Here is a 27,854-nt window from a genome sequence, read left to right on the forward strand (position 1 = left end):
TCTGAGGGGGCGCCATCTTCTGCCTTTTATGGGGGCAGACGAGGCCCAGAGAAGGCCGGCGTCGCCACAAGGCCACACAGCCCAGGCGCACAGTGCCGCGCGCTGGCACCCGGTCCAGGCGCGCCGGCCACCGCCGCGGGCCCCGCAGTGCGGTGATACCCGCCCGCAGACCGGGCGCTAGCGGCGGGGACCCACCGCCCCGCCGCCCCGGCTCCCTCCACGCCCTCGGTCCCGCCCTCCGCGGCCTGACGCGCCGGGCGGCGGGCGGAGCCAGGGCGGCGGCGGCGGCGGCGGCGGCGGGGCGGACAGAGCGGCGGAGCGAGGCGGCGCGGCCACCATGGGGGCCCGGCTGAGCACGGTAGGGGGGCGGGGGCGGCCGGCGCCAGGCCCTCGGCTCGGGCGGCGCCCCTGCGACACGGCCGCGAGCGGCGGGCCACCGGGCGGGGACGGGCCGGGCGGCCTGCGGGCCCGGGGCTCGGGACCCCCGCCCGTCTGCCCGCCCGCCCGCCGGGCCGCGCCCAGGGCCGCGGGGACCGTGACTCACGCCCGGGGCGGCTGCCCAGCTCGGCCGAAGGCGGCGGGGGGCCGGCACCGGGGGCGGGACCGCGCGACCGCCGTCTCCCTCCCCGCCACGGGCCGAGGCGTGAGTGTGACCGCACGTCTGTGTCAGTGTGCGAGGGGGTTGGTGTGTGAGCCTATATGGTGTGGCTGAATGTGGGAGAGTGCAGGAGGATGAAGACCAAACCCCAAACCAAACCCCTCGCCTTTCAGTTGATGCCACTCCCAGCGACCCTACAGCAGGGGCTCCCAAGGCTGTGAACCTTCGCAGCAGCAGACTGCTACCCTTTCTCCCGCAGAGCCCTGGGAGTTGCCAACCGCAGACCTTTTGGTGCGCAGCCGAGTGCTTTAACCACTGCGCCAGCAGGGCTCCTTTCACACCCACTAAACCCAAAAAACCCAAACCCACTGCTGTCCAGTGGATTCTGACTCATAGCGATTCTATGGGACAGAGTAGAACTGCCCCATAGGGTTTCCAGTACTGGAATCTTCACAGGGAAGAACGTCATGCTTGGCAAAGCAGCGGGTCCACGGACACTAGAAGGACCCTCATCGAGAGGGACTGACACAGTGGCTGCGGCATTGGGCTCAAGCATGACAACGATTGTGAGGATGGTGCAGAACCAGGCGGTGTTTGGTTCTGTGGTACACAGGGTTGCTATGAGTCGGAACCGACTGGATGGCACCTCACAACAACAGTCTTTGCAGGAGACCGCCACGCCTTTCTCCCCCGGAGTGGCTGCTGAGTTTGAACTACCAACCTTTCGGTTTGCAGCCGAGTGCTTAACCCGTGCTCCACCAGGGCCCCTGACAGGAGGACAGTGAGTGTGTATTGTGAGTGTACATGGTGTGAGACTGAATATGTGATTAGATATATGTGAGAGTGTATGCATGTGAGTGTGAGTTTATATGTGGCTGTGTGTGAATGTGAGTTTGTGTGAATGTGTGAGTACAAGAGAGTGAGTGTATCTGTGTGTGAGAGTGAGTTTATGTGAGTGTATAGTGTGTGCGAATTGTGCGGCTGTGTGAGTGTTCATATGAGTGAAGAGAGGTGTGTATGAATGTGAACATGAGTGTGCATATGTGTGTGAGTGTAAGAGGGTGAGTGTGTGTGTGAGTATGAATACGTGAGAGTGAGTTTGTGTGTGAGAATGAGTGTGTATTGTGTGTGTGCGTGTGTGAATGAGGGTGTATGTATGTGAAGGTGTGCAGTAGTGAATTGTGTGGTACATGTTAGCAGGAGTGTGTGAGTGTGAGTGAATGTGAGTGTGGCATCGTCTGTGAGATGTAAATAGGTGTGAGTGTGAATGTGCATGTGAGAGTGAGTACAAATTCATGCTTGAATGAATGCGTGTGAGTGTGGGTGTACGTGTGTGAGTGTGATAGCATATGAGAGTGTGATTGTGTGTGTGAGGGTATGAGTGTGTGATGTTGCTGGATCAGAAGGTTTGTGCAGTCCCTTAGCAACAACAACGTCAACAGTGGTAATCCTCAGCAGTTCTAAGTTAGGCTCTGGCTCTCCTGTTAACCCAATGACGTTGTTAATGTAACCAGCCTGCAAGGCCAGCGCTGTTAGCCCCACTTTACAGATGAAGAAATGAGACTCGGGCTTGGCCAAAGTCCCACAGTGCTACATGAGGGAGCCACACTCTGTGGGGCTCCAAAGTCCACCCTCACCGCTGTCACTTCTGGCAGGCCTCCTTCGCTCCACCCCCAGGCTACCTCCTCCCTACAGTTTTTTAAAAGCAGGAGTGGTGAAGAGGCCCTGGGCTTGTGTAGAGACGGTAACTACAGAGGACAAACACTCTCACGCGTAGACACTATTGTCCAAGCTACTCGAAGTGAAGTGAATAGGCCCTGCGGTGCCTTGGCCTGCGTGTGGGAGGGGCTGACACCTTGGAGGATTAGGCCCAGATCTGCCTCTGCCTCCACCCCAGGCGCCTGGGACTTGGAGGGACTATTGCCTCCTCCCTCTGGCTCTATGAGGCTCCTCTTTGTGGCCTGGGCCTTTGCTGGTGAAAGTGTGGCCCAGCCCAGGACTCTGGGGCACATTCAGGTCAAGAGGCAGCCTTGCCCAGGGCGAACCTGTGGGCATTGCCTCAGCCTTGGTAACAGCTGACAGTACACCCCAGAAATCCCCATGGGTCACCCCTTCTGCCTTCATTGTTCAGACACCCCCTGGGCTCTGAGGCCCGCCCTGACTCCCCTCTGTGCTCTTTTCCTGGGGTGCTTCTCACCTTCCATCAGGTGCTGGCTGGATTTGTCCATGCGTCCCTTCCACCTGGCACACAGTAAGCGCTCCATACATTTTTGTTGAACAAACAAGCAGCTCCCTTGCCTGCCAGCACCTTGTTTGGGAGCCAGGAGACCTGTGCCAACTCCCGCCCCTCTATCCAAGGGGTGGGCACAGGCTGCCCCCTAGGCTCCTTTTGGACCCTGTTGGGATCCCCCTTGGCCCAAGAGGGTCTTCTTTTCTGCTTAAAACACCCATAGCAGGCCCCAGCCAGACCTCCTGTCCCGGGGCTCCACGCGGTCTACAGGAGGCCTCTGGGTGCCTGGTGGGCGGATGTCTTATCTGGGACGTGCAGGCTAGGAGGGGGCCACCTCCCAGACTCAGGGGGGCCCTGCAGAGGGGTTGGCACTTCAGTCATCCAGCTACCTGGTGGAGACCTTTGGGGCTTGGTCTGCAGTCCTGGAGTGTGGTCCCTGCCACCAGGCAGTGAAGGTTCCTGGGGGCCAGCCCAGTGTGAGTGCTCGGTGGGGCCCTGCTGGGCTGCCACCACAGGTAGAGTTTAAGGAGGCTTTCCCATGGACCCCCAGCCCCCAGGGAAACAGGGCCATGTCTCTCCAGCCAGCCAGCCAGCTCGCTCCAGGGCAGACAGACCAGGCTGCTGCCGTCCGCCTGCCTCTCTTCCTGGGTCCCCTCCCTACCTACACAGTCCTGTGCCAGGACCCCCCGGCCCCGCTGCAGAGCCTCCTCCACTTCCTGAGAAGGGGACCAGAGGGAGCTGGACACTCAGATCCTGGTGGTGGGGCGGCTGGCTGGCCGCAGGCAGGTAAGCAAGTGGGCCGACTGGTTTGTCCAAGCCCCAGAGCAGGGAGCTGGCACCTGCGGAGGGCCAGGCCTGCAAGGTAGGGGGCCTGGCAGGTCCCTCTGCCCACCCCCAGACCTGGCCTGGGCAAGGTGGACACAAAGACCCCAGCAGAGAATTCCAGGGGGTGAGCAGCAGGGCAGGGTACCCCGTAGCGGGGAGGTCAGGGCTGCCTAACCCCTCAGCTATGGTGGGTGAGCTGGGGGCTTCCTGGAGGTGTCTTGGTACCCTCTCCCCGTCCTGTGTTATCAGAGGCAGGTGGTGGGTTCCCTGGTGAGGCAGAGCACTGGCCTTGGGGGGCACCAGGTCAGGGCCTGGGAGGCAGGTGGCTGGGGTGACCTGCCTGAGACTGTGTGTATCCTTGTGTCCATGAGCACAGCACAGCTGAGGAAGAACAGGGCAGGGCCTTGGCCTCAGCCATCTGCCTCCTGTTTACTCTGCCCAGTGCTGGTGGGGGTAGGGTGGTGACGTGGACCGGGTGGGGGCAGGGGGAAGAGCCTGTTCCACCCCCATGTCAGTGGGAGCAGAACACACCCACCCTTGCGAGTGTGGTAAGACCTCCCAACTTTCTGTGGCACGGACCCTTTCCTCGGCCGGTGGCCGTCTCCCACATTGGTTTGAGCTATGTTGCCCATCTTCGGCAGGGGCTCTGGCATGTGAGTGCCCCCTGGGGTTTGTGGACTGAGTGACCTAATGACAGTGCTGGTCTTTGTTCACAGCTGCCTCCTAGATGTGACTTTTTGCTATAAAAAGTCCACCCCTGCCCTTATGGTGGCCAGAGGGTGTCCCTGGCACAAAGAGGCCCTGTGATACCATGGCTCAGAGCATGGACCCAAGCCAGACACTGGGGTTCAAATCCCAGCCCTTGGGCCAGGCCTGTCACCCAAGCCTTGGTTTCCTTACCTGAAATTGGGGTGGTAATAGCACCTGCCTCCCACGTTTGAGGGTTAATGAGATAATAGGAACAAGGCACAGGATGCTGGGGGCTTGAGGGGTGTTAGCCAGGGTGGTTACCGTGGCTGTGCCTGCTCCATGTAGCCACCTGCATGGATGTGGGGGCTAGGAGGAAGGCAGCCGACATTGTCAACTGCCCCCACGCATGGCTCCTCTCAGCATGCTTAACGGGTGGGGAATGGAGCCAGGCAGCCAGGGCCTAGTTCCCCTTCCAAGGCCTGGGCTCTTTGGAGGTTGGTGGGCTTTAAGACAAACAGGATGGGCCATGCCCCACGCTCACTCGGGAAGGGTCTGGGCTCTTGTCCTGGTTCCTGAAACTTCCAGACAAAATAAAAAGTCAGAGAGAGATGGGAGGGGGAATGGGGAACGGGGCTTGTTGTCCCTTCACAGATTCCTTCCACAAATACTGAATGCTTCCTGCTCCGAGTGCTGGGGACACGGTGGTGACAAGACAGTCCCAGCTCTCCTGGGGCATCCGCTCCGGGGTTTGTCATTATGTATTGACTGTGAACCCTCGTGGGGAGCAGGCCACACCGGCCAAGCCTAGGACCTGCATGCAGGGTGCAGGATGCTGGCACCCAGGTTTGGCGGGAAGTCTGCGTGAGGGCTGAGGCCAGCTTTGAGCTGTGGACACAGGAATGTCTTTTTCATGCCAGCACACACCACAGGCCTGCAGTTGGGGAGTTGGGGCAGGGGAGAGATGCGGGGTGAAAGCTGGGAACGGAGCCCCAACTCCACTTTGGGTCTCCCTGAGCCTGTTACCTGTTCTGTCACTTGTACGTGGTTGGTTATTCCTGCCCCGCAGCAGCGGGAGGTTCTGGGAAAATGCAGGGCAGGTGGCAGCAGCTGTGGAGCGAGCTGCCTGCTGAGGGGTCTCACGAGGGGTCTTATGTTGTCAAACTTGGTTATGCCCTTAAAAGGCCGTGCTGGGGGAAAACAAAGCTCTAGTGAGCGCCAAATGATTGTCATTTAAGTTCATTTCCAGGGCTCCAAACAATGGTAATTTCTTACAGATGTAACTTCTCTCAACTTGTTCCCTAAATGATATTCTCCATGGATATAGTTTCGCTGATTGATATGGGAGGGGCTGGGAGCTGAGTGATCATCAGTGACACCCCAACCCCAGGAGCTTACAGAGGGGACCAGGCCCTGTGAAAGTCTAGAGAAGTTCTGGTTAGCTGGGGAGGGGGCAGTCAGAGAAAGCTTCACAGAGAAAGTGACATTTGAGGTGGGCTCTGAAGGATAACTAGGAGCTTACTGGTTGGATGAGAGCAGAGAAAGAGTACTCGAGGTAGAAAAACTAACACCACACGAACCTATTGCCATCAAGTCGATTCCGATTCATAGTAACCCCAGAAGACAGGGTAGAATTGCCCCGTAGGGCTTCCAAGGCTGTAATCTTTACAGGAATAGACTGCCACATCTTTCCTCCTGCAGAGCAGCTGGGGGGTTTGAACCACCGACCTTTTGGTTAGCAGCCTAGCGCTTAACCACTGTGCCACCAGGGCTCCATTCAGGGTAGAAGGGAGCGTATACTGTATGTGAAGGCCTAAGGTGAGAAGGGCATGGTGTTAAGGGAGCAGAGAGCCGAGAGTGGCCTTGAGTGTGGGCAGTAGGGAGCCATGGTGGGTGTTTGAGGAGGGGATGGAGCTGCCGTTTGGCTTGAGCAGCTGGGGCTGGAAGCAGGTGCTCAGGCCTCGCTGCACGAGGTGGGATATTAGACTGTGGTGGAGCGATGGGGTTTGGGCTGCATGACTGGGGCACAGAGGGGGCACTTGTCCTGGGTAGGTTGGATGGGCCTGGGGTCGAACGTTGACCCCACTCCTTGCGCAACTCAGCCCCTCCGAGCCTGGGCATCTGCCCTGAGATGCAGTTATAACAGTGTCACGTGGTGCCGAGAGTGTGGTGTTCTGAGGTTGACCTTTCTGGGTGAGTCTCAGGCAAGTTACTTACCTCCCGGACCTCAGTTTCCTTATCTGTAACTCTGCCTAGAGTTGATGTGAGGTAACTTGTGTCCGGTCCCTAGAGCAGGGCTGGTGTTCGGTGACGTTGGTGTTTCGCTCCGTGCATGGCCTTTCTCGGCCTTATCTGCTTTCTTCCCCCCCCATCCTAGAACAGGGCGTCCTCATGGTGCACTTGAGGAGGGCGGGGCCCAGGGGGTGAAGCGACTCTCCTAAGGTCCCAAACCCAGGCCTCTGAGTGTGCAGCTGCCAACCAGGGCCCTATACGGGGTGCAGAGTGGGTGGGACGCCTGCGTGGTGCCCAGGGCGTAATAGGTGCTGGGCCAGTGGGTGGTGGCAGAGACCCAGGCTGTATGGCCTTGGGCTGTGGGTGGAGGCTGGGCCAGAACCCTCTGGCCTTCCCTTTAGACCCATGTCACATACCAAGGGCCCCGCAGGGTGAGGTCTTGGCTGCTCCCAGGTGAAGGCACTGCCAGGGGAGAGGCACTTTGTTCTGAGCCCAACAAAGGCTGTGTCACCGCCGGCAGGCTGGAAGCTGCCTGGCCTGTTTGGGGTCAGGGGCCATGCCAGACCAGTGTGGGATCGTAGCCACCTCTGCCCTTTACGTGGATATTCTGTCCCCTAGGTGGTCTTGGCCCTGACAGTGGCAGGACAAACTCCTTTGGGTGGGAGCCACACTTCTGGGTTATAGACCCTCTGCGACCTGGCCCCCCATCTCATCTCATCTCCCAGGGGATGTAGACGAGCAGAGGTCCTCACCTTCCTTCTGCAGACAGGACACTGAGGCCCAGAGATCCCAGGGCTGGCTGGGACATTAGGCCCCTCAGTTGTTTTTTTTTCACATCCCACCTGCACGGGGCTTTGCAGGGGCTTCTAGGCACTGACAGGGTGCCCCTGTGTGCCCGGTCGGTCCTGGGCCTCACGGGGGCTGCAGGCAGGGAGGGATTGGAACTCCCTGCTGGAGTTCACAGGTTGGGGGAGGCAGAGACACAGCGAGGGTCCTGAGGCCTCAGCCAGAGCACCCTCTCCAGGTTGAGGGTGGGTAGGGAGACCCAGCAGGGCTTCCAGGATGGGGGAGCAGTAGGGCTGGGTCTTGAGAGGTGGGGAGCATCTCACCCCACCCTGAATAGAGCTGGGCCCCTTCAGGTCAGTGCTCTGCAGAATCCATCACCACAAGACGCCCACAAAAGATGCAGAGAGGCTTCCATGCAGGCAAGGAGCTTGGCTCTAAGCTTGCTGGCAGCCAAGGTGAAAAAGGGAATTTGTAGGGTTATGATAAAAAGAAAACACACACAAGGGCATTTGTAGAGACAACCAAACTCAGGGAGGCACCCAGGGAGGCCGAGTGAATGAGGCGGGAAGCAATTTTCTCTACAACAGTGTGGGACATGAACTTCTCATGTCAATCTCACGCTCTTTGAACACCAGTTTGGGCTTCCCCTGACAGCCACTTTTTACTTTGAAATAATCACAAACTTACAGAAAAGTTTCAGGAACGTACAGGGAGCTCCTGGGTTCCCTTCACCCACACGTGCCAGTTGTTAACGTTTTGCCATGTTTGCTTTTTCAATCCCTGTATCGTATGTATATGTATGTATTATATATTTTGTGTGTATGTGTATTCTTATTGTGTGTGTGTGTTTGAACCATCGGAGGGTGAGTTGTGGACACAATGCCTCTTTGCCCCTGAATACTTGAGTACCTGCCTCCTAAGAACAAGGGCATTCTCTTACGTAACCACAGTTATCAAATCAGGAAGTGAGACTGATACAACACTGTTACCTAGTCCACAGACCTTATTCCCATTTCATCAGTTGCCCCAGTATTGGCCTTTATACCTATTTTCTACCTATTCACATCTCATCAATTGTCCCAATTTTGCCCTTTATACCTATTTCCCCCCACCCCCAGCCCAGAATCCAAGACTGCACATGGCATTCCCGCATTCCATTTGATCTCTTTGGCCTCCTTTATCTGGACTAGTTCCTTAGCCTTTTTTTTGTCGTTGTACTGATTTTGAGGAATGTCCCTCAGTTTCCCGTGGCTGGATCAGGTTGGTGGGAGGACCACGGGGTGGCCTGTGTCCTCAGTGTATGCCTTTGGGGGACCGGGAGGACCACAGGGTGGCCTGTGTACTCAGTGTATGGCGTTGGGAGGGCGGGAGGGTCACAGGGTGGCCTGTGTCCTCAGTGTATGGCATCGGGAGGGCGGGAGGACCACGGGGTGGCGTGTGTCCTCAGTGTATGGTGTTGGGAGGGTGGGAGGACCATGAGGTGGCCTCTGTCCTCAGTGTATGGCATTGGGAGGGCGGGAGGACCATTTGGTGGTGGCCTTTGTCCTCAGCGTATGGCATTGGGAAGGTACGAGGACCACAGGGTGGCCTGCGCTCTCAGTATATGGTGTTGGGAGGGCAGAGGACTGCAGGGTGGCCTGTGTCCTCAGTATATGGCCTTAGGAGGGCAGGAGGACCATTGGGTGGTAAGCTGTGCCTTCCTTGGGGCGTCACCCATCACAGCGATGCTCACTAGGTACAGTGGTGCCTGCCAGGTTCTCTCTTGTAGAGCGGCCAGCGCTGCCTTGAGGATATTCTTGGCTTCTTCCTGAGTCACACTTGGTCCAGTTTGGTGAGGCTGCCCAAGGGGTGGTCACTGCTGTACAGCAGATGCCCTGTGAGGGTGGCTGAGGGCCCTTTCAGTGCTGGGAGGGGAGTGGGCCTTTTTCGGGGGCCTGCTCAGAACCTGGGCTGGGCACCTCCCAGTCCTTGTTCCAGTCCTCAACCCCAGGGAGTATGGACTGTGATCCTCAAATCACAGATGGAGAAACTGAGCTCAGAGAAGCCTTGTGATTTGCACGGGGACAGAGGCAGTTGGGAAGGGCGGGCGTCCAGGTTTGTGTCTTTGTGAGGATATGCTTCCAGGTAAACCGTGAGCAGTGAGCTATCTGGCTGTGGTTTTCTCTGCCACCTCTTAGGGTCTTTGTGAGGCTGAGATGAGAGGGGGCTGTCAAGAAGCCCCTCAGAACCATGTAGATGAGACAGTACGGCCTGATGTTTAAGAACATGGTTTGGGAGGCAGGTGGACTCGGGTGTGAATCGCAGCTCTCCACCTGCCAGCTGTGTGGTCGTGGGTGAGTTGCTTCCTCTTTCTGAGCTCAGTTTCCTCATCTGTAAAGTGACAATGACGACAGTACCTACCTCCTAAGGTTGTCGTGACGTTTAATACCTGGCTGGTGCTCGGCAAGGTGCTGGCATCCAGGAGACTGCTGGCTGTGATGGTCCGAGCTTCCGGGGACCTTGTGGCTCACCTGGTTTAATCCACATTGAGGAGGGGAAGGACGTGCCCAGGGTCACACAGTCAGCGAGGAGCAGAGAGCTTCCCAAGGCCCAGCTCAGTGCCTCAGCTGTCATTCACGCCTGAAGACCAGAAGCACGAGGCTCAGGGATATAATCCAAGACCACACATCATTTGTGGAGAGTGGTTTGTTCCCATGGTAATGGGGTCATGGAAGAGAGCACCAACCCCAGAGATTTAGGGGACTGTGTCCAAAGACACTTTAGAGCCAGTTGGTCAGGGAAGGCGTCTCAGATGGTGGATTCTGAGTTGTGGTTATTTGTTTGTCTGTTAAACTAAATATAGCTAGGACTTGACATCACGTGTAGGACCAAGGATATGATTAAAGGAAAGAAGGTGGAAAGGAAGCGCAGATACCCAGTCTTCAACGTTATGTGCAGTTACCTGTGAACTTTACTCCGAGCTTCCTGGCAGCCAAAGTGAAAAGGGTTGCGTGCTCAGTTATGCAGCTTTCGTTGTTCCTTTTCCTTAGGGGAAGTGGAGCTTTTCCAAGCTGTCAGCCGTAAAAGAACTTTTTGTCATGAGGCTGAGCACTGGAGACTGAGGGATGTGGTTGGCTGTGTCTGCAGAAATACGCAGCGATGGGTTTCATGAAGCTGGGTTTTGTAACTGCCCTGGTGGGCACCAAAGTGGATGGTGGAGTTCCCTGGATGAGGGTGGCAGGCAGAGGGGACAGCCTGAGCTGGTGTGTTTGGAGGACGGGCAGTGGCGGAGGCCCGTCCCACCCTGACCTCACTGGGCTGTCCCTGTCATTTCAGTTGGGCCAGGTGGCGATCTCCCCAGTCTGGTTCCTCTACAGCCTGTTTATGAAGCTGTTCCAGCGCTCCACCCCGGCCATCACCCTAGAGAGCCCGGACATCAAATATCCGCTGCGGCTTGTCGACAAGGAGGTGAGCCCGGGGGTCCTGCAGGACTCAGGGGGTGGACCCTAAGGTACCTCCTTCTCCTTGTCAGCATCACAGTCCTTGGCACCTACTCTGAGCCTGGGGCATGTTTCCCCCGAGGCAGGCCGTCCAGTCTGCCCATTTTACAGATGGGGAGAGCCACCAGTGAGTGGCAGAGGTGGGATTTGAGCCCAGGTTTCTCTGAGCTACCCTTGCTGTCCCACAGAAGGTCAGAGTGGAAGGGACCTTCCCTGATTTGGGGGTCCCAGCCCCCGTTTAATAGCAGATCTGAGAGGAGTAGGGATGATTCAGGTCACACTGTGAGTCAGGGATAGAGACCAGCCTCAGGCCCAGGCCTCCTGGTACTTCCCATTAAGTTCTGTGAGGACAAGGGCTCTCCCTCCTTCTGTCCTCTGTCTGCTCCATACCTGGCGCCAGTGACCCACGGCTCCTGGAGCCCAGGCATCTTTGCTTCTGTACAGAGTCCCCGGTGGTCTCCGCTGTGTGGCTCCATCTGCCCCAGCCGGGAGGCTCACCCCAGCCTGCCTTTCTCAAACCTCTGATGTGATTTAAAACCATCCTCTCGCCCCATTGCCCTGCCACCCAGTAAGGGCTGCTTCCCTCGGTCACTCTCCCTCGTCAAAGCCCCTCACTCACTGTATTTCTGGCTGCCCTGAAGCTAATTCTGGAGGAATGTGGCAGGGGAAACTGAGTCATAGAGCAGAGAAAGTCACCGGCCCAAGGCTCTGGACCCTGGACCCCACCTGGGCCTGTGTCAGCATGCTTGGTCCATGCTCCCTGAGAGTTTCAGGGCTCCATGGTGCAGAGCTTGGGGCTTCCTCTGACCCCTGTAATTATACCAGGAGTCCACGGAGAAATTGAAAACAGAGAAGCAAAAAAAGATGAAAACCACCACCTCCCAGAGGAGGGCACACTTTGTCATTGTTTTATACATATGCCATATGCGTGTGTAACACGTATTTTTTCTTAACAAATTGAAATCGTAGTGTTTTGAAACCTGGTTTCTAAAAACCCTTTTTCCTTGTTTTTTTTTTTAATTGCTGAGGTAATGTATGATCTATGTGTGCTTGCCATAAAAATCCTGTCTGTGAAGTGTGAAATTTCCCTTCCCCCACCTTGCCATATCCCAGGCCCTGCACAGAGGGCTGGCGTGTACCTGCCAAACCCTTTTCTAGGCATCACATCCATACATACGTGATGTGTGGCGGTACCCACCACAAAAAAACCCCAACCTGTTGTCGAGTGGATTCCAACTCACCGTAGCGCCACCTAACAGAGTAGAGCTGCCCCTTAGGGTTTTCTGGGCTGTAATCTTTATAGAAGCAGATTTGCAGCACCGCTGGGTGGGTTGGAACCACCACCCTTTAGGTTAGTAGCCAAACGCAAACTGTTTGTGACACCCAGGGACTTACAGAGGTGTGCGAATGTGTGTATAATTAGTTCCATTTTTGTAATTACCTGATTTTTTTTTTACCTAGCCATACAATCTGGGTACCTCTTTTTGTCTAACCTCAAAACTACTTCCTTATCTTTGATGACTCTCTAGTATTTCATCAAAGAAATCTCCTACAGCAGACCCTCCAGTCCCCTTTGACCGTGCACATGGGTCGTCCCAGAGTCTCCATGCTCCGTAGCAAATGTCCCAGTGTCTTCTTCCCCCACTCTGTTACAGTGTAGTGCTGGCCTTGCTGGGTCAGCCATTGGGCCTGCTTTTGAGATTTTTCCTGTGCTCTGCCAGGCTCTGGTCGCTGGAGAAGGACTTCATGCTTGGTAAAGTAGAGGGTCAGTGGAAAAGAGGAAAACCCTCAAGGAGATGGACTGACACGGTGGCTGCAACCGAGGGCTTAAGCGTAACAATGATTGTGAGGATGGTTCAGGCCCAGGTGGTGTTCTGTTCTGTTGTACACAGGTTGCTATGAGTTGGAGCCAACTTGACAGCGCCTGACAACAACATAGGGTCGCCATGAATCGGAACCGGCTGGGTGGTAGTAACGATAATTGCCAGGCTGCCCTCTAGAGGTTGTCCAGCTCAGCAATCACCAGTCTTTCCCTCGCTTCTGCTCTTCCTCCCAAAACTGCCTAGCTGTGGTTTTCTGACCTTGAACCTCAGGACCAGTTGATAATCTGCTCCAGGGAGGACTTGGGCTCCCTTTACTAGAGAGCAAAGGCTTCCTGGAGGAGGCAACTTTTGGGCCTGGCGGCCCCAGCCACTGCAAAGCCTTTGTGCCTGTGTGTGCTGAGGAGTGGCCCAGGAGTCGTCATTTCTGACACGGGCCATGTCCTTTGCCTGTGTACTTCAGGACAGGAGCTTCTCTGTTCCTGAGGCTGCAGCTCTGTCCTCAAACATTTCCGAGGGTTAAAAAGTTCTTTCTTGACTGAGGTGAGCTGAGATTGGCATCTATGATGCCCTGTTCCCTTGGAGGAGTCTCTTGTTCCCCCTGAGTGATAACACCTCTGTCTACCTGTGGGCCTTGCCACGTCACCTTGCCTTGTGTGGGTGTGACCCCGTGCACACCAGCTGCCTGACTCCCACACACCCCTTCCATTCCTACCCTCCTGGCTGCACCTGGTGCAGAGAGAGCCCTCAGAGACTCCTGGAGCCCTGGTCAGGGTGCCAGGCACCTACCTGGATTTTGTTCTCCTCTAACTGGAACTCGCCGTGTGAACTGGAGTGGCTCAGTCGCCTTCCCTGCCTCTTCTAAGACCACTTGCCGTGGACCCTGGGGCTTTAGTCTCTGCTGTGCCTCTGCACAGCCTGGCTCTTAGACGGCCCCCGTCCCACCCTGGAGTGGACATGACTGCCACCCTCCCATTATTGACCATGCCTGGGTGCCTGTCTAGTGCTGGGTGAAAGGCCTGGCTCGGGGTCAGCCCAGTGGCTTCCCAGACAATGGAGGTGGCGTGTTTCCTGCCTTGCCCAGCCAGCCTCCATCGTGCCCATCTGCTTTGCTAACTTCTAGACGCCCCCCCTTGAGGCCTGGGCTGGGAATGTGGGGCCTTGTGTCAACTCGGCCCCTGGTTTGCCAGTCTGACCCCGAGTCCTTTCTGCCACCCCAGGCCACTCCTAAGCTAATGGCAGAGGGACCTGACCAGGGCTCCTGGAGGCCCCAAGGGGTCCTATACCAAGGTGTGGCCCAGAGGGTGGGATTGGAAGGGCTATGTGGGAGACAGGCAGCTGGCATGCACATGGTCACACCCACATGTAGCAAGGCAACGTGGCTCTCAGATGGATTCCTCCCTCCTCCCACTGCTGGAATTTTCTGGACTGTTTTGCAGCCCACCTCCTGGATTCGCTCCCTGCCTGACCACCCTGTTGGTGGCCTGGTCAGGTCACTGCCGTGCTCAGGGCTGCAACAGCAGGGGCCCCTGGTGCATGGCTGTCCTGTCTGTTGTCACACCGTGTGCAGGCATGTGCCTATATGTGGCATCAGCATCCCTTCACGAGGACACTTGGGGGCACTGGGGAGGGGCGGGGGCTGAGGTCCGGTGGCCCCTCTGTCTGATGGCTTTGTGTCCTCCTTGCAGATCGTCAGCCATGACACCCGGCGGTTCCGCTTTGCCTTGCCGACGCCCCAGCACATCCTGGGTTTGCCTATCGGTGAGTCCTGCCTGATGCAGCCACACTGAGCCCACACCAGCAGCCAGTGCCAGGTCAGGGGCAGGAGAGCAGGGAAGGCTTCAAGGAGGAGGTGCTGCCTGGGCCTTTAAGAGTGGGCTTATCAGATGAGAGTGGGAAGGGCCCACACCCTTGGCAGGGGTACAGACACAGCAGGGACGTGGAGGCAGGAAACCGGGCCGTGGATGAGCTTCACCATGGGGGCAGAGCAGTGGGAGGCAGGCCAGGCCAGGCTTTGAATGCTGGACAGGGCTCTGGGCAGGAGGAGCCAGGGGAGATGGGTTGACCAGACCCAAGGGACTGTTGGCCCCGAGTTACCCTGCCCATCCTGCTGCAGGCCAGCACATCTACCTCTCGGCAAGAATCGATGGCAACCTGGTCGTCCGGCCCTACACACCCGTCTCCAGTGATGACGACAAGGGCTTCGTGGACCTCGTCATCAAGGTGAGGGCCACAACTGTGCGGGGGCTGGCGGGGGGCACGGGCACAGCAGAGGCCTCCCAGAGGCCCATGTCCCTCCTTCAGCCTAGCCTCCAAAGCACAGCCCTCCTGCTTGCCTGATTTCTTCATATTCAGCGAATTGTAGTTCATCAACAAACGCCTGACGGGCTGTGGGGGAGGCGTCTTGGCAGAGGGCAGAGGGCTGGGACTCGGGCTGGGCCTCTGGGAACAAGGACAGTCATTGACAGGGGAGGAAAGCAGAGGCCGGCCAGCATGTGCAGGGATGTGCAGCCTCCTCAGGGACAGTGCAGAGATCCTCCAGGGCTGGGAGACCGGCAAGACCCTACTTGCGCTCCAGGCCCAGCGCAGATGCCCCCTGATGCTGAGGGTGGTGGGGCAGGAGCTGCCGGCCCCGCTGGGCAGAATGTGCACCAGCCCCACCAGCGTGTGACGAGCCCTCGTGGCGTTGTCTGGGGACAGGGGGTAACGGGGCAATCTGGAGATCACCATGAGGGTGGGGGGCACTGGAATGCTATGGAGGAGAAAATGTAGCCTATAGAAGTGACAGACAGACAGAGGGACACAGAGCACCCGGTGAGGATCTAAAACATCATGCTGAGGTGAAAAAGTAAGAAGCAGAATGACAGCCATCCAGGCTACAGGTTCACGAAAATGAGAAATACAACCTTTACAGCAGAGTCCGCCTTCTCTGGGAACATGTCCGATGTGAGAACAGCCCAGGCCAGTGCAGGTGGGGAGCTGGAGCCCTTGGCCAGCCAAGGCCCCAGCATCCCGGGACCAGCCCTGTGGCCCTTGCTTCACTGCATGGCACAGGCCCCCGGAGCCCCTCTCTGGCCCTTCTTGGGTGGAGGGACGGAGGTAGAGACCCCCATTAGGCCGTTGGGCTAGAGGTCAGCGGGCTGGGCCAGGCAGGGCCGTGGAGGCCCCATTAAGGTTTGGGATTTTGCCCAAAAGCAAAGGGGAGGTGGCTAGGGTTAGAGGACGCACTCACTCTGAGGTCACTCTGGCCGGATGTGAAGAAGGTGCTGGATTCAAGGAGGGAATGAAAAGCTCACAAATGCCCAGGCCCCTCCTGGCTCGAGGACCTCGGTGACACCCTTGGCCGCTGGATAGAGTTGAGGCTCTTGGCACGCGGGGGCTGGGACATGTGCTCTGTTGCCTCTCCCGCAACCCCTTGTCGCTACAGACACGTCCCCTGTGCCAGAGCCACAACATAGCCCTTCTTCCCCTGAGCCCTTGAGCCCCTTTAGGCCTCCTGGCCTTTGCATATACCATGCCTTCACCGGGCTGCCTCTCCCCCCTCTGCCCATCAGACTCCTTGCCCTTCAGGGCCTAGTGCAAATTCCCCCCCTCCACGCCCCGGAAGCCTTCCCCCGCCCTGGGTGGGGCGAGCTGCTCCCTCCTCTGCACGCAGTGGGCGATGGGCTGGGCCGTAGCACTTCCCTCTTCCCAAGGCAGTAATCCCAGGGGACACAGGAAGGAATTCCAGAGCTTCCTCGGAACAGCACAAAGGGGAAAGAACCAGAAATCCACTAGGAGGGGCATGGCTGACATACTTCCCAGAGCCTCCAATAGGAGGGGGTGGCCATGGGGACAATTCTTGGCGATTCTTTACACTTGAAGCCCTCCAGCCCATTGGCCTTATACACCAGGCTGATGTTTTGCGCTTTCCAAGGGGACATGAGGTGGAGGGTAGACTTGTGGGTGAACAGGACATGTGAAGGGGAAGTTTTTTTTTTTGTTTTTAAATGTACTTTAGGTGAAGGTTTACAGAACAAACTAGTTTCTCATCAAACAGTACACACACTGTTCTATGACACTGGTTAACAACCCCACGACATGTCAACACTCTCCCTTCTGAACCCTTGGTTCCTTATTACCGGCTTTCCTGTTCCCCCGTGCCTTCTAGTCCCTGCCCCAGGGCTGGTGTGCCCCTTTAGTCTTGTTTTGTTCCATGCACCTGTTCAATCTTTGGCTGAAGGGTGAACTTCAGGAGTGACCTCAATCCTGAGCTGAAAGGGTGTCCGGGGGCCATACTCTCAGAGGTTTCTCCAGTCTCTGTCAGGCCAGCAAACCTGATCTTTCTTTTTGAGTTAGAATTTTGTTCTACCTTTTTCTCCAGCTTTGTCCAGGACCCTCTATTGTGATCCCTGTCAGAGCAGTCAGTGGTGTTAGCCAGGCACCATCTCGTTGTACTAGACTCAGTCTGGTGGAGGCCATGGTAGATGTGGTCCATTAGTCCTTAGGACTAATCGTTCCGGGAAGGGGAAGTTTTGATGGGTAGATGGGCCCGAGGGAGAAGGCCTCTCACGGCCACAGAAGAACCCCATAAGAGAGCTCATCCCAGTGACCCTGATTGCCCCAAGGGGACAGAGGACTGAGAGTGTGTCTTGCAGGTTTACTTCAAAGACACCCATCCCAAGTTTCCTGCTGGAGGGAAGATGTCCCAGTACTTGGAAAACATGAATATTGGAGACACCATTGAGTTCCGGGGCCCGAACGGGCTGCTGGTCTACCAGGGCAAAGGTGATTTGGGTTGGAATCCCCCTGGGGCCCAAACAGGTGTTGTGAATTCTGGGAGTCCTGGGTTCAAGTCCTGGCTACTGCTGTGTAGATGGGTGACTCTTGTTGGGCAGGCCGTCTCCTCCCTGGGGCCTCAGTCTCCCCAGCTGCATGGGGCATAAGGTGACTGGCACAGGGGTTGCAGACTGGCTGTCCTACAGACCAGCTTTGGCTGACCCAGCCTCTGAAAACAAACAAGCAGAAAGATTGTGTTGGAAGGCACAGTTCTTCAGAATGTCTGCTGTTCCCTACTGCTATATACAGCAAGGGGCTCTCACTTCACTCTGCCATTGGAGTTTGAGACCCTGGGCTGCAGCCCACCCAACCCAGCCTGGTGTCAAAGGGTGGTGTGCTGGGGCCCCCACCTGTTACCATCTCCCTCCTGCACCCTAACTGGCTGGGTTGTATCGGCCGCCTTGCCTCAGACCGTTGCAGTGGGGCAGGTTCTCCGACCCCCAAGCATGGCATGTTTGAGAGCTGGGCCTCACCCCTTCTCCCTCCCCAGGAAAGTTTGCTATCCGCCCGGACAAAAAGTCCAACCCCATCATCAAGACGGTGAAGTCTGTTGGCATGATTGCGGGAGGAACAGGTACGTAAAACCCGCCATGCACTGAGCCCCTGGATGTCGCAGGTCATGGGTCAGGGTTGGGGCATGGGGTGGGGCACAGATTACAAGCCAGTCTGAGAGCTGCCAAGGTTGAGGCCAGGCGCTGTCACCCGGGCATTGCTCCCTGGGTGCCTGGCCATGGGCCTGTGTACTCAGTGGGTGCTCACTCAGTGCACGGGGGCGGCTATTTTGCAGGCATCACCCCAATGCTGCAGGTCATCCGTGCCATCATGAAGGACCCGGATGACCACACTGTGTGCCACCTGCTCTTTGCCAATCAGGTCAGTGGGCGGACCCCATGGCAGCTAATGGCTTTACCCCAGAGGTGCCAAGGGCCTGGCACGGCGCCCTTCCGAGGCTCCACATGGCTGTGTTGAGGCACTCGGGGTACCAGGATGTGAGGGGCATTCTGGCCCAGGTGGACTCCACAGCGAGAGTGGGCTGGGGTCTCAGTCTCCGCGGAGCCTGGAGAGTCTGACCAGCTCCGACTCAAGGCAGCCCCGTGCGTGCAGAGGAGAACTGTGCTCCAGAGCGTTTTCAATGGCTGACTCTTCAAAAGCAGATCACCAGGCCTTTCTTCCCAGGTGCTTCTGGGTGGACTCGACCTCCAACGTTTTAGTTAGCAGCCAAACGTGTTAACCGTTTGCACCACCCAGGGACTGCTGTTCTTGAACAGGGAGACTCAGTCTTCTAAGGAGGTCATTTCTTTCTAAAGTAATAATTAAATTTCCAGTGAGATTATTTTCCCCTTTAATAAGACAAAATGATGCAAAACAAGCTAGAAGACCAAGTATATATGTACAGCCAGGAAAGTTCTGCAAGAGAAATAAGGGAGAACTTACCACACGAGATGTTCAAATATGTGAAAAAGTGACAGCGATGAAAACAGCATGGTCCTAGAGCCTCGCGTTAGAGCTGGGCCTACCAGACTGTGTTTCTGGGAAACACGACGGAAAGTCTAGAATGCACTGGAACATGCTAGAACACGTGGCCATTTACATATATACTTAATTAAAATTAAATTTAAAATTCGCTTCCTTATTTGTATCAGGCACATTTTAAGTGCTCCGTAGCCATAGGTGCTACTGTATAAGAGCAGCCACAGAACATACCCATCAGCACCGGAAAGTCTGTTGAACAGGAGTGGCCTGGAAACAGACCCAAGTATCTACGAACGAGACTTAGCGTATGATACAGGTGGCTCCTCAGACCTCAAGAGAGAGGCTGGATGGGGGTTGTTGAGTTGGTTGCTATACATTTGGAAAAAACTAAGTAGATCCTATCCCTACCTTACCTTGAATAAAATAAAGTTTAGATAGATGAAACATTTACACGTGAAAAAGATGAAACTGTAAGTTGAAGGTTAACCAAAAACCAAACCCGTTGTCATCAAGTCTTTTCCGACTCATAGTGACCCTGTAGGACAGAGTAAAACTGCCCCATAGGGTTTCCAAGGAGCGCCTGGTAGATTCGAACTGCTCACCTCTTGGTTTGCAGCCGTAGCACTTAACCACTATGCTGCCACAGGGTTTCCAAGCTGAAGGTTAGGGCTTATGATATATATCCTTAATACCCTTTCTAGTACTTGCAAAGTGAAAGTGGCTGATGAAATAGTTTGGGCTATCGTCCCTCCCAGTTTTGGATCAAAGTGGAGAAGTTGGTAAACCTTGGAAGCTAGGATATGTTCTCTTGTGAAATAATTCAGTCAGTTTGTCTTGATATTGGTAGGCAAATAGACATGAAATATTTATAGAAACAACATGTGTCCCAAGGGTATATTTGAATCTGTGAATGTATATTTCTATCAGAAATGCCTTCATTAAAAACAATGAAGCTATAAAGGAATAAGTGAGCATTTTTATAATGACTATTATTGAATGTCGGAATCGACTCGACGGCACTCGGTTTTTCTGGGATTATTGAATGAATGCATGAATGAGGATAGTTAGTCTAATTAAGACACAAAAGGAGAACCCATAGAGGAAAAGACTGATAAATTCAACCAGTTAAAAATTAAAAGCTTTTCGGGGGGACGGGGGGAACAAAAAACACTATAAATAAGGTGGAAAGATAAGTAACTGGGGAAAATTTATAATACATATTACCAATAAAAATTAACATCCTTAATGTAAAGCATTTTTACAAGTGAGAAAAGACACGAGTAGATTAATGAACACAAAAAGGTGTTCAACCTTTTAATAATTAAAAATGCAAATTAAAACATAAATGAGATTTACTGCCTATCGACCGGATTGGCAAAGATTGAACGAGCCATGTCCAGTGTCACAAAGATGTAGGAAGCTGGACACAGCCAGATGGGCTGCTGGGGGCATGAGGTGGTGTAACCTTTCTGGAGAATAACTCCACCACATGTATCGAACGTCGTAACAACATAGATTTTTCTGCCCCTGAAACTTCACTTCGTCAAATTTATCCCAAGGAATTGGTAGGGCAGTGAAGATGTCCAAAGAGGCATTGTTTATAAAGGAGGAAGTTTGAAACCATCTAAATGTCCTGCCTAGGGAATTGGTTAAAGGCTGGCCATTGGCCCAGAGGAGCTAGGCGGCTGGTCAGAAGGGTGTTGGAGCTCAGAAGCTGCTGACCCTCGATGGGGCTGGATGTGACCTTACTTGAGAGCAGCAGGTAGCAAGGTGATACCCATGGCCTGATCTCATTTTATTAAAAAAAAAGAAAATAATACATAGTTAATGGAAACAAAATGTCTGGAAGATACATGCCAAAATCGGGGCAGTCATGATCTTTGAGGGTTTTGGGTGATTTTTCTTCGATGTTTTCTGCATCTCTTACCTTGAGCTTGTCTGGTCTTCATGCTGTCAGGCAGGAGGGCCCTCAGCACCCCTTAGGAACCAGGCACTCAGACTGACCCCCCGCCTTGGCACTCAGAGCCTGTGCCTCCCCCTACTGTCCGTCTCACGTAGGAAGATTCTGAGGGCCAGGCCTCAAGGGGTTATGTGAGGAAGAGGGGACAGCGTGGGCAGTTCCAGTCCCTCCTGTGGCCAGGGCAGCGCCCAGCACACAGCAGGCGCTCAGGAAATATTGATCACTGTGGCTTTCAAAACTCCCTGCTGTTTTCCTGCCCGAAGCAACCTGTTGCCATCGGGGCTGCCTGGTCAGTCCTGTTGCTGAGTGTGTTAGGCGCTTCTGGTCATGTTTGGGTAGGCGCTGCTCCCACCCTGCAGAGGGAGAAGACTCATCTCCTTCTCTGCTCCCTGGGGAGGGTCTGCCCACTGTTCACCCAGCCCCAGGGGGCTTAGTAGCACTTTGTTAGTACATGACCCTTTCTGGTTGACAGAGCTTTTGGCCCCCAGTTTCATAACAGTCCCATGAAATCAGACACATTGCACACTGGCCCGAGGAGCCCTGTTTGCAGGTGACCTGCAAACACAGAGGCAAAGACAAGGGGCAGCGGCCTGGGGTCAGAAGTGGAAATGAGTCAGGGGGTCATGGAGGAGATGACACCAGGCTGAACTCTAGGACCCTGAGGGATGGCCAGGTGAGGAAGGTAGAGGGAGGGCTGTAGGCCAAGCAGGGGATTCTGTCTGGGCAAGGCTGTGGAGGCAGCAGGGGCCAGACGTAGTTGAGGGAGCAGTGTCTGTGTTTCCCGATTTGTAGATGTACAACCTGAGACACCAAAATGTAAAACAACTTGCCTGAGGACCCCGAAGAATCTGCTGGCAGACCCTCACCCTAGTATCCAAACCATTATTTAAAGTTTTATAACCACCCCCTAGGAATAACCAAGAGTCCCTTCTGGCACAAGCGGTTAAGCACTCAGCTACTAGCCGAAAGCTTGGTGGCTGGAACCCACTGAGATGCACCTCAGAAGACAGGCCTGGCAATCTGCTTCCAAAAGGTCCGGCCTTGAAAACCCTATGGAGCAGTTCTCCTCTGCACACACGGAATCGCCATGAGTTGAAATCAACTCGACGGCACCCGGCAACGACAGGAATAACCACGATTAACGTTCGGGCGTACTGCCAGACTTTTTTCTCTGCATTCTATGGTTGGGCTCACCCATGTTCAGCTTTTCTTTTTGCTTTTTCCAGTCTGCGTCACATTGTACACATTTCCCCATACATTAAGAAGAGTTTGCAAACTCCATTTGTAACGACTGCACTGTCACTGGGCGTACCACCTGTCAGTCCCCGTGTGGGACGTGAAGGGGCCATTCTCCCCTTCTCAGGCTGTTGTAGATAATGCTGCGATGAACACCGTCTGCTGGAGCCTCATCAGCTCCTTAGGCGAGAGGAGGAGAGTGGCGTGTGTGTGTTTTGAGGACCCTTTCGTGGCAGCTCTGCCAAGTGTGTGGCCCCTGTTGGATGTGTCTCTGTTGAGCGTCTCCAGGTTAGGCCATGCCTCCTGCACCCCTGACCGCTTGGCCCTGTCCTCCTGCAGACCGAGAAGGACATCCTGCTACGGCCAGAGCTGGAGGAACTGAGGAACAAACACTCCACTCGCTTCAAGCTCTGGTACACGGTGGACCGAGCCCCAGAAGGTGAGCGAGGGGAACCCCAGGCGGGGAGGGAAAGGGGTGGGGTGGGAGGCGCCGAGCCTTCTGCTTCCATGGCCTTGTTTGGGGCCCACCACAGCCTCTCCTGCTACCGGGTCTCTGCCACCATTTCTTGAGCTTTCTCTCTGTCTCCTGGTTCCTGGAGCTTCTTAACACAGGGATCCCAGGTCCAAAAGACGGGCTGGCTCCTGGTCGTTTTTCCTTGATGGTGGTGGGATCTTCTCTCTCCTGCCTCTGGGGTGGCTTGTTTCAAACCCAGTGGCATGGCAAAACTGACTAATCCCTTTGGTGGGCCACAAGTACCCTATCATACAGTCCTGCCCGATCACTTGGATGGGAGTTACAAAACCATGGCTAGAAAGATCCATCACACCGTAGTTGGGCAGACAGGACCGCCGGCATCCTCATTCTGCCTGTCCAGTGGGTTGAGCCCTTCACTCAGGTCACATGGTGAGTTTGTGGCAGGGCTTCGAACTGGTTCTTCCCAGTTCAGTCATGGTCAAGGAAGGGATGCCGGAACATGGGTGAACCAGAACAATGACCGGAATGGAAAAATTACAGGTCAAATCCCTGCTAGAAACTTGATCTCCCTCTTAAAAAACAAGGGCAGGTGGGAGAAAAATTGTAGAACCAAAAATCAAATTCACAAAAAAAGACCAGACTTGCCGACCTGATAGAGACTGGAGGAACCTCCAAGACTGTGACCCTAAGACACCAGAAAAAAAGCAAACAAGGCCAGCACACGCGTAGCATAGCAACCAAATCCCTTGCCCTAGGATTCTGCACGCTGCCCCGCTCTAAGATGGCGGTGGCCAGTCTCTCTGCGGTCCTGCCAGTAATCCAGCCTCCCACCTCGGGCTCCTGGAAGGGCTCACTACGCCTCTTCAGAGCCTCCCATGCCAGGGCTTCGACCTGTAATTTTTCCCGTTCTGGTTACTGTTCCGGATCACCCAAATTGTAAAAATGTGGGTCTGTTCCGATTTTGCTTTGTTGGCCATGGGTGAACTAGTTTGAACCAGTTTGAAGCCCTGGTTTGTAGAGGAGACGAGACCACGCATGGGGCAGCAGAATTAAAACAAGGGTGTCCTCTGGGAGGTCTTCTGCTTTCGGTAGAGAACGGGTACAAAGGAGACCTCAATTTCTTCTTTGCTGTAAAAAACAGGAGCTCAGGCTTCCTGCTGGGTGATGCAGGTGATGGGTCAGGAGACTACTATAGGGAGAGGTGGGTAATGTGGCAAATTGGGGAGCACCTGCGCCGTGCCGGGGGCAGCCCCTCTCAGCTGCAGGCAGTCCTATTGTGTGGGAATATGGCCCTGTGTGGCCAGGCCTGTCCACTTTTCAAGAAAAGCAGGGAACCTGGGTTTTCATGGGAAAATTTTAAATGTTGGAAACTGGAAATTTTGAAGCACCCTGTGATCCCACAGGCGCCAGCCTGCCATGTGCTGGTCACGCCCTGCCACGCCTACCCTCACCAGCCTGCAGTTCCCCAGAACTCATCTGCCATGCAGGACATACCATTGCTCCCGTGGGGGCCCTGGCCACGCCGCGCTCTGCTAATGTGGAGGCCCTGGCCATGCCGCGCTCTGCCGACGTGTGGGCACTCTGTCTACCCCGTGCTCTGCTGCCCCCTGGAAAACTAGTTTGTGGGCTTTAGGGGCTGACTCCCATCTCGGGAGCTGGGTCACCTGGCCCCTTTCCTGAGAGAGGAGCTGTCCTCTGCACTGACCAAATCAGGGTCTGGGACTCCGTGGACTGGAAAGCTGTGTACCCAGAGTGGCCATCCAAGCTCACAGGCCCCCTGCTCTGCACCACCCCCCGCCCCCGTGTGTTCATGAAGCAGACTTGCTAGTTAAGGCAGCGAGCAGACAGGAAGCGGGTTAGTTAGTAAATCTTAGAGCTGGGTATGGGATACGGAGCTGGGGGTGCAGCTGGAGCGGGTGCTGACTCATGGTCAGAGCCGCTGTTTTTCTTCTAGTAAAGAAGGAACCCCGGTCTTGTAGCCACATCTGGATGAAAAAGGGATAAGAGATGGTTAAGTCTGTTCTGATTGTACTTTTTAATAGCCTGGCCAGGTGTGACACGATGAGTGTCCTTTCTGAGGCCGAGGGCCCCTTCCCTCCCGGGTTGCCAGTGGAATGCCCTGGCCAAGCGGGAAGGGGACCAACACTGACCCCTGGTGGTGGCACGGCCACTGAAGTGCTACTTTCTGCAGACAGTTTTCCTAATAGTTACAGACCAGTGAGAGGTTGGCTAGTTTGCTGGCATTTCGTGCTTACAGTTGTTGCTTCCCTGGTCTGCAAGTCAAGAGTAGTCAAGGCACTGCTATAGTGTGAGGTACAAGTGGGAATTCTAGACACGAGAAAAGCAATGGTAACAGACCAGCCAAGGAACAGGGGAGGGCAGCTGGAGCACGTGGCAAAGGCACCCAACCCACGTCTTCCCGCAAACCCACTTTAGCACACGTGTAAAGAAAGATGCAATGCCTAACGAGTGTTCCTTGTAAAATTGAGATTGTCTTGTGTGCCTGTCCATTTCATTCATTAGCAAATGCGATCTGGTCCTGTACAGATTTTTACAAAGTGCATTCTGTCCTGTTACTAAACTTAAAACGGCTGGTGCCCTGCCTTGTTCCAGAATGGATTTTAGGCAGCTTACTAAAACTCATCTGGTGAGTCACAGCGGTATAACTGGAAAGTGAGAGAGAAAGAAAAACAAGGGCAGGGCCATAAAACGGAACCAGGAATGCTTTTTGTACAAAAGCAGGGACAATGAGCACACTTGCCTGGGATGGGCCATGCATGTTGCTCTGAGCTTCCCGGCAGCCAAGGTGAGAAGGGAGATATGGCAGTTACTTAGCTCATGGTGTCTGTGAGATAAAGAGGACCCCATTGCTCATCACAGCAAACTTCCTAATCCCAAGGTCAGCTGGAAGCATCTTGGCCTGCCCCACCCCTGGGGTCCGTCACACCCTCGTGGACAAGGTGTGATACACTGAGTGTTGGCTATCTAGGCAAGGGCCTCAGTGTTGACCAGCTCCGTACTCGCTGTGGACTTCTGTCAGTGTCAAGGGCTTTTAGGGTTGGAAAGAACAGATGAGCCAGATAATCTTGGTGCTTAGAGCTGGAGGGATTCGAGGGAGCAGGAACCTGGAGGACCTAGGTGTCTGACAGGAGCCCGCAGGCAGGCAGGCAGGCATCGGTGACCCACGACCTCCATCATTGCTCTTTCTGCCTCTTCCGGCTACTTGCCACACTCCCATGTGGTCCTGCTCCTGCCTCTGGACCCCTGCCTTCTGCCTCTCTCTGACCTCCCCTGTTGTACCGCCAGGGCCAAGCAAGAGGACCTGACAGCCACCCTGTGCATTGGGCGGAGCTCAAGGGCTGGCAGGGTCAGGCCTGCAGTGGGGTCAGGAGCAGCAGTGCAGTGGCTCCTCAGAGGGGATGGAGCATGTGTGTGGCAGGCAGTGGGCGTCTGGCATTTTGGCGTGTCTGTCTGTCATCCATCCAGGCTGAGCTGCTTGGTGCAGGATGACCTGAGAAGCCTGTGGCTGCGTGGCCTGGCATACGTCCCTCACTCCCCAGGTGTCACTTCTCCCAGCTGAACACTGAAGAGCCACAAAAGATGGTTTCCTCTGGCAGGCATCCTTCTCAGAAATTACTTAAATCCTCTGGGCTGAGAGGAAGGCCCCCTCAACCAGAGTCTTTTGGTTTGATGACTTGTGAGGCCTGCAGAAGCTGAGTGCCCAGGCAGGGCACTGGTGAGGGCCCCGGGACTGAGTTCATGTCTCAGCCGTGTCCCAGCCCCATCATGTGACTCTGGACAACTCAGATCTGGTCCTCTCTAGGCCTCCGTTTCCTGCTCTGTGAAATGGGATCAGTAGCCCCTGTTCTGCCCTCAGTGGTTCTGAGGCCACCTGAGAGGCCAAATGGAAGCAGAAGGCTTTGCAAACCGGAAAGTGCAGTGAGGGGAACCATGAAGGGCTTCCGTTCTGGTTTCGGGCCGTAGAGCCTGAAGCCATAGGCTTGATGGGTGAGCGGCTGGGGGCAGCGGGCGGTGGACAGGTGGGCACACGGCCACATGGGCTTATCCAGTTTCTCGCCCGCAGCCTGGGACTACAGCCAGGGCTTTGTGAACGAGGAGATGATCCGTGACCACCTTCCACCCCCGGAGGAGGAGCCGCTGGTGCTGATGTGTGGCCCCCCGCCCATGATCCAGTTTGCCTGCCTGCCCAACCTGGAACGTGTGGGCCACCCCAAGGAGCGCTGCTTCACCTTCTGATGGGGGGGTGCCCGCCCACCCGCCGACGCACTCGCCACGCGCCTGCCCTCACCCATCCCTCCGCGCCATTATTCCTTAACATCCCCCCCAGATCTGCCCACACCCACACTGGGCCCTGGGTTCAGCCTGGCCTGCCCATGCTCTGCGTGGCCACTTGCTGGGCTGGCCCCTGGGGTGCCCCATTGAGAGCAGGACCCTGGTTTGAGTGGGGGCCTTTCTGGCCCTTGCACACACATACACACACACACACACACTACAGGGCTGAGCCTGCCAGCACCAGGTTCCCCCACATTGGCAGTGGACCAGAGTCTGGAAAGGTAGATGGGCAGGCAGCCCAGGGCTGCAGGGGTCAGAGGCCACCCCAGTCACATCCTGGTGACCCTCGCCTGCCACCCCTCACTGCCAGCCTTAGGGCCCAGGGGAGCCAGGCTTGTGCCAGACCACGGCTAGTCCTGGGACCTGATCCTACATGACAGAAGCGGCACCAAAAAGCCCCGTTGGGGTGTTGGGGGCTGCTGGGGCCAAGAGGCAACCTCCACCTCCAACCCCGGGCCAGGCGGGCCCCGGCCAGCCGGGAGCTTGGCTGTCCTTGGAGCTGAGGAGGGCGCTGGCTGAGGGCCCCCAGGCTGGCACGGTCCCCAGCACACCCACACTTGGCCGCATTAGGGCTTCCAGGCTCTCCGCTCGATTGCTTTAGAGGCCTAGGTTCCCGGCCAGGGCTGCCAGCCTGATGGTGGAGCTAAGATGTTTATTTATTCCTTTGTCCCAAGCCCACCCCCTCCTCTTGCCCTCACCCTGGCTTAGGGGGGACTTTAAGCAGTGCCTCTTGTCCGAGAGACGTACAATACTCGGTGGCCGCGACGTTGCCTTCAGACAACAGCTGTGTTAGCCTCTCGCGTATCGGCTTTTTCAGAGTCATTTATGAGCAGAAAAATATCGAAGTAAAACTTAGCTGATGTTAACCTTCTGCACCTGTGT

General features: G+C 55.6%; 1 protein-coding gene across 2 annotated transcripts; it reads left to right on the forward strand.

Annotated features, from left to right (window-relative positions):
- Window positions 1–287: 287 nt before the first annotated feature.
- Window positions 288–27,843, forward strand: LOC100677779 (NADH-cytochrome b5 reductase 3). Of its 2 annotated transcripts, none has more exons than XM_064283416.1 (9): window positions 288–358; window positions 10,674–10,805; window positions 14,346–14,418; window positions 14,774–14,880; window positions 17,295–17,424; window positions 17,966–18,049; window positions 18,263–18,348; window positions 22,484–22,583; window positions 26,704–27,843. In XM_064283416.1, exons 1-9 carry the CDS (start codon window positions 338–340, stop codon window positions 26,874–26,876), a joined length of 906 nt encoding a protein of 301 aa, XP_064139486.1. In that variant the 5' UTR covers window positions 288–337; the 3' UTR covers window positions 26,877–27,843. The 2 variants fall into 2 exon arrangements, with proteins under 2 accessions (XP_064139486.1, XP_064139487.1); XM_064283417.1 differs by lacking the exon at window positions 288–358 and adding an exon at window positions 10,433–10,449 and having other exon boundaries at window positions 10,673–10,805.
- Window positions 27,844–27,854: the final 11 nt, after the last annotated feature.

The sequence above is a fragment of the Loxodonta africana genome, chromosome 4, assembly GCF_030014295.1.
Source record: "Loxodonta africana isolate mLoxAfr1 chromosome 4, mLoxAfr1.hap2, whole genome shotgun sequence".
Classification (NCBI taxonomy): domain Eukaryota; kingdom Metazoa; phylum Chordata; class Mammalia; order Proboscidea; family Elephantidae; genus Loxodonta; species Loxodonta africana.

Bases quoted from the DNA above. Each gene is read 5' to 3' on its own strand.
- LOC100677779 (XM_064283416.1), top strand. From the start codon at position 338: ATGGGGGCCCGGCTGAGCACG. The intron at 14,881-17,294 runs GTGAGGGCCACA...TGTGTCTTGCAG, and splicing joins TCGTGGACCTCGTCATCAAG to GTTTACTTCAAAGACACCCA. The intron at 22,584-26,703 runs GTGAGCGAGGGG...TCTCGCCCGCAG, and splicing joins GGTGGACCGAGCCCCAGAAG to CCTGGGACTACAGCCAGGGC.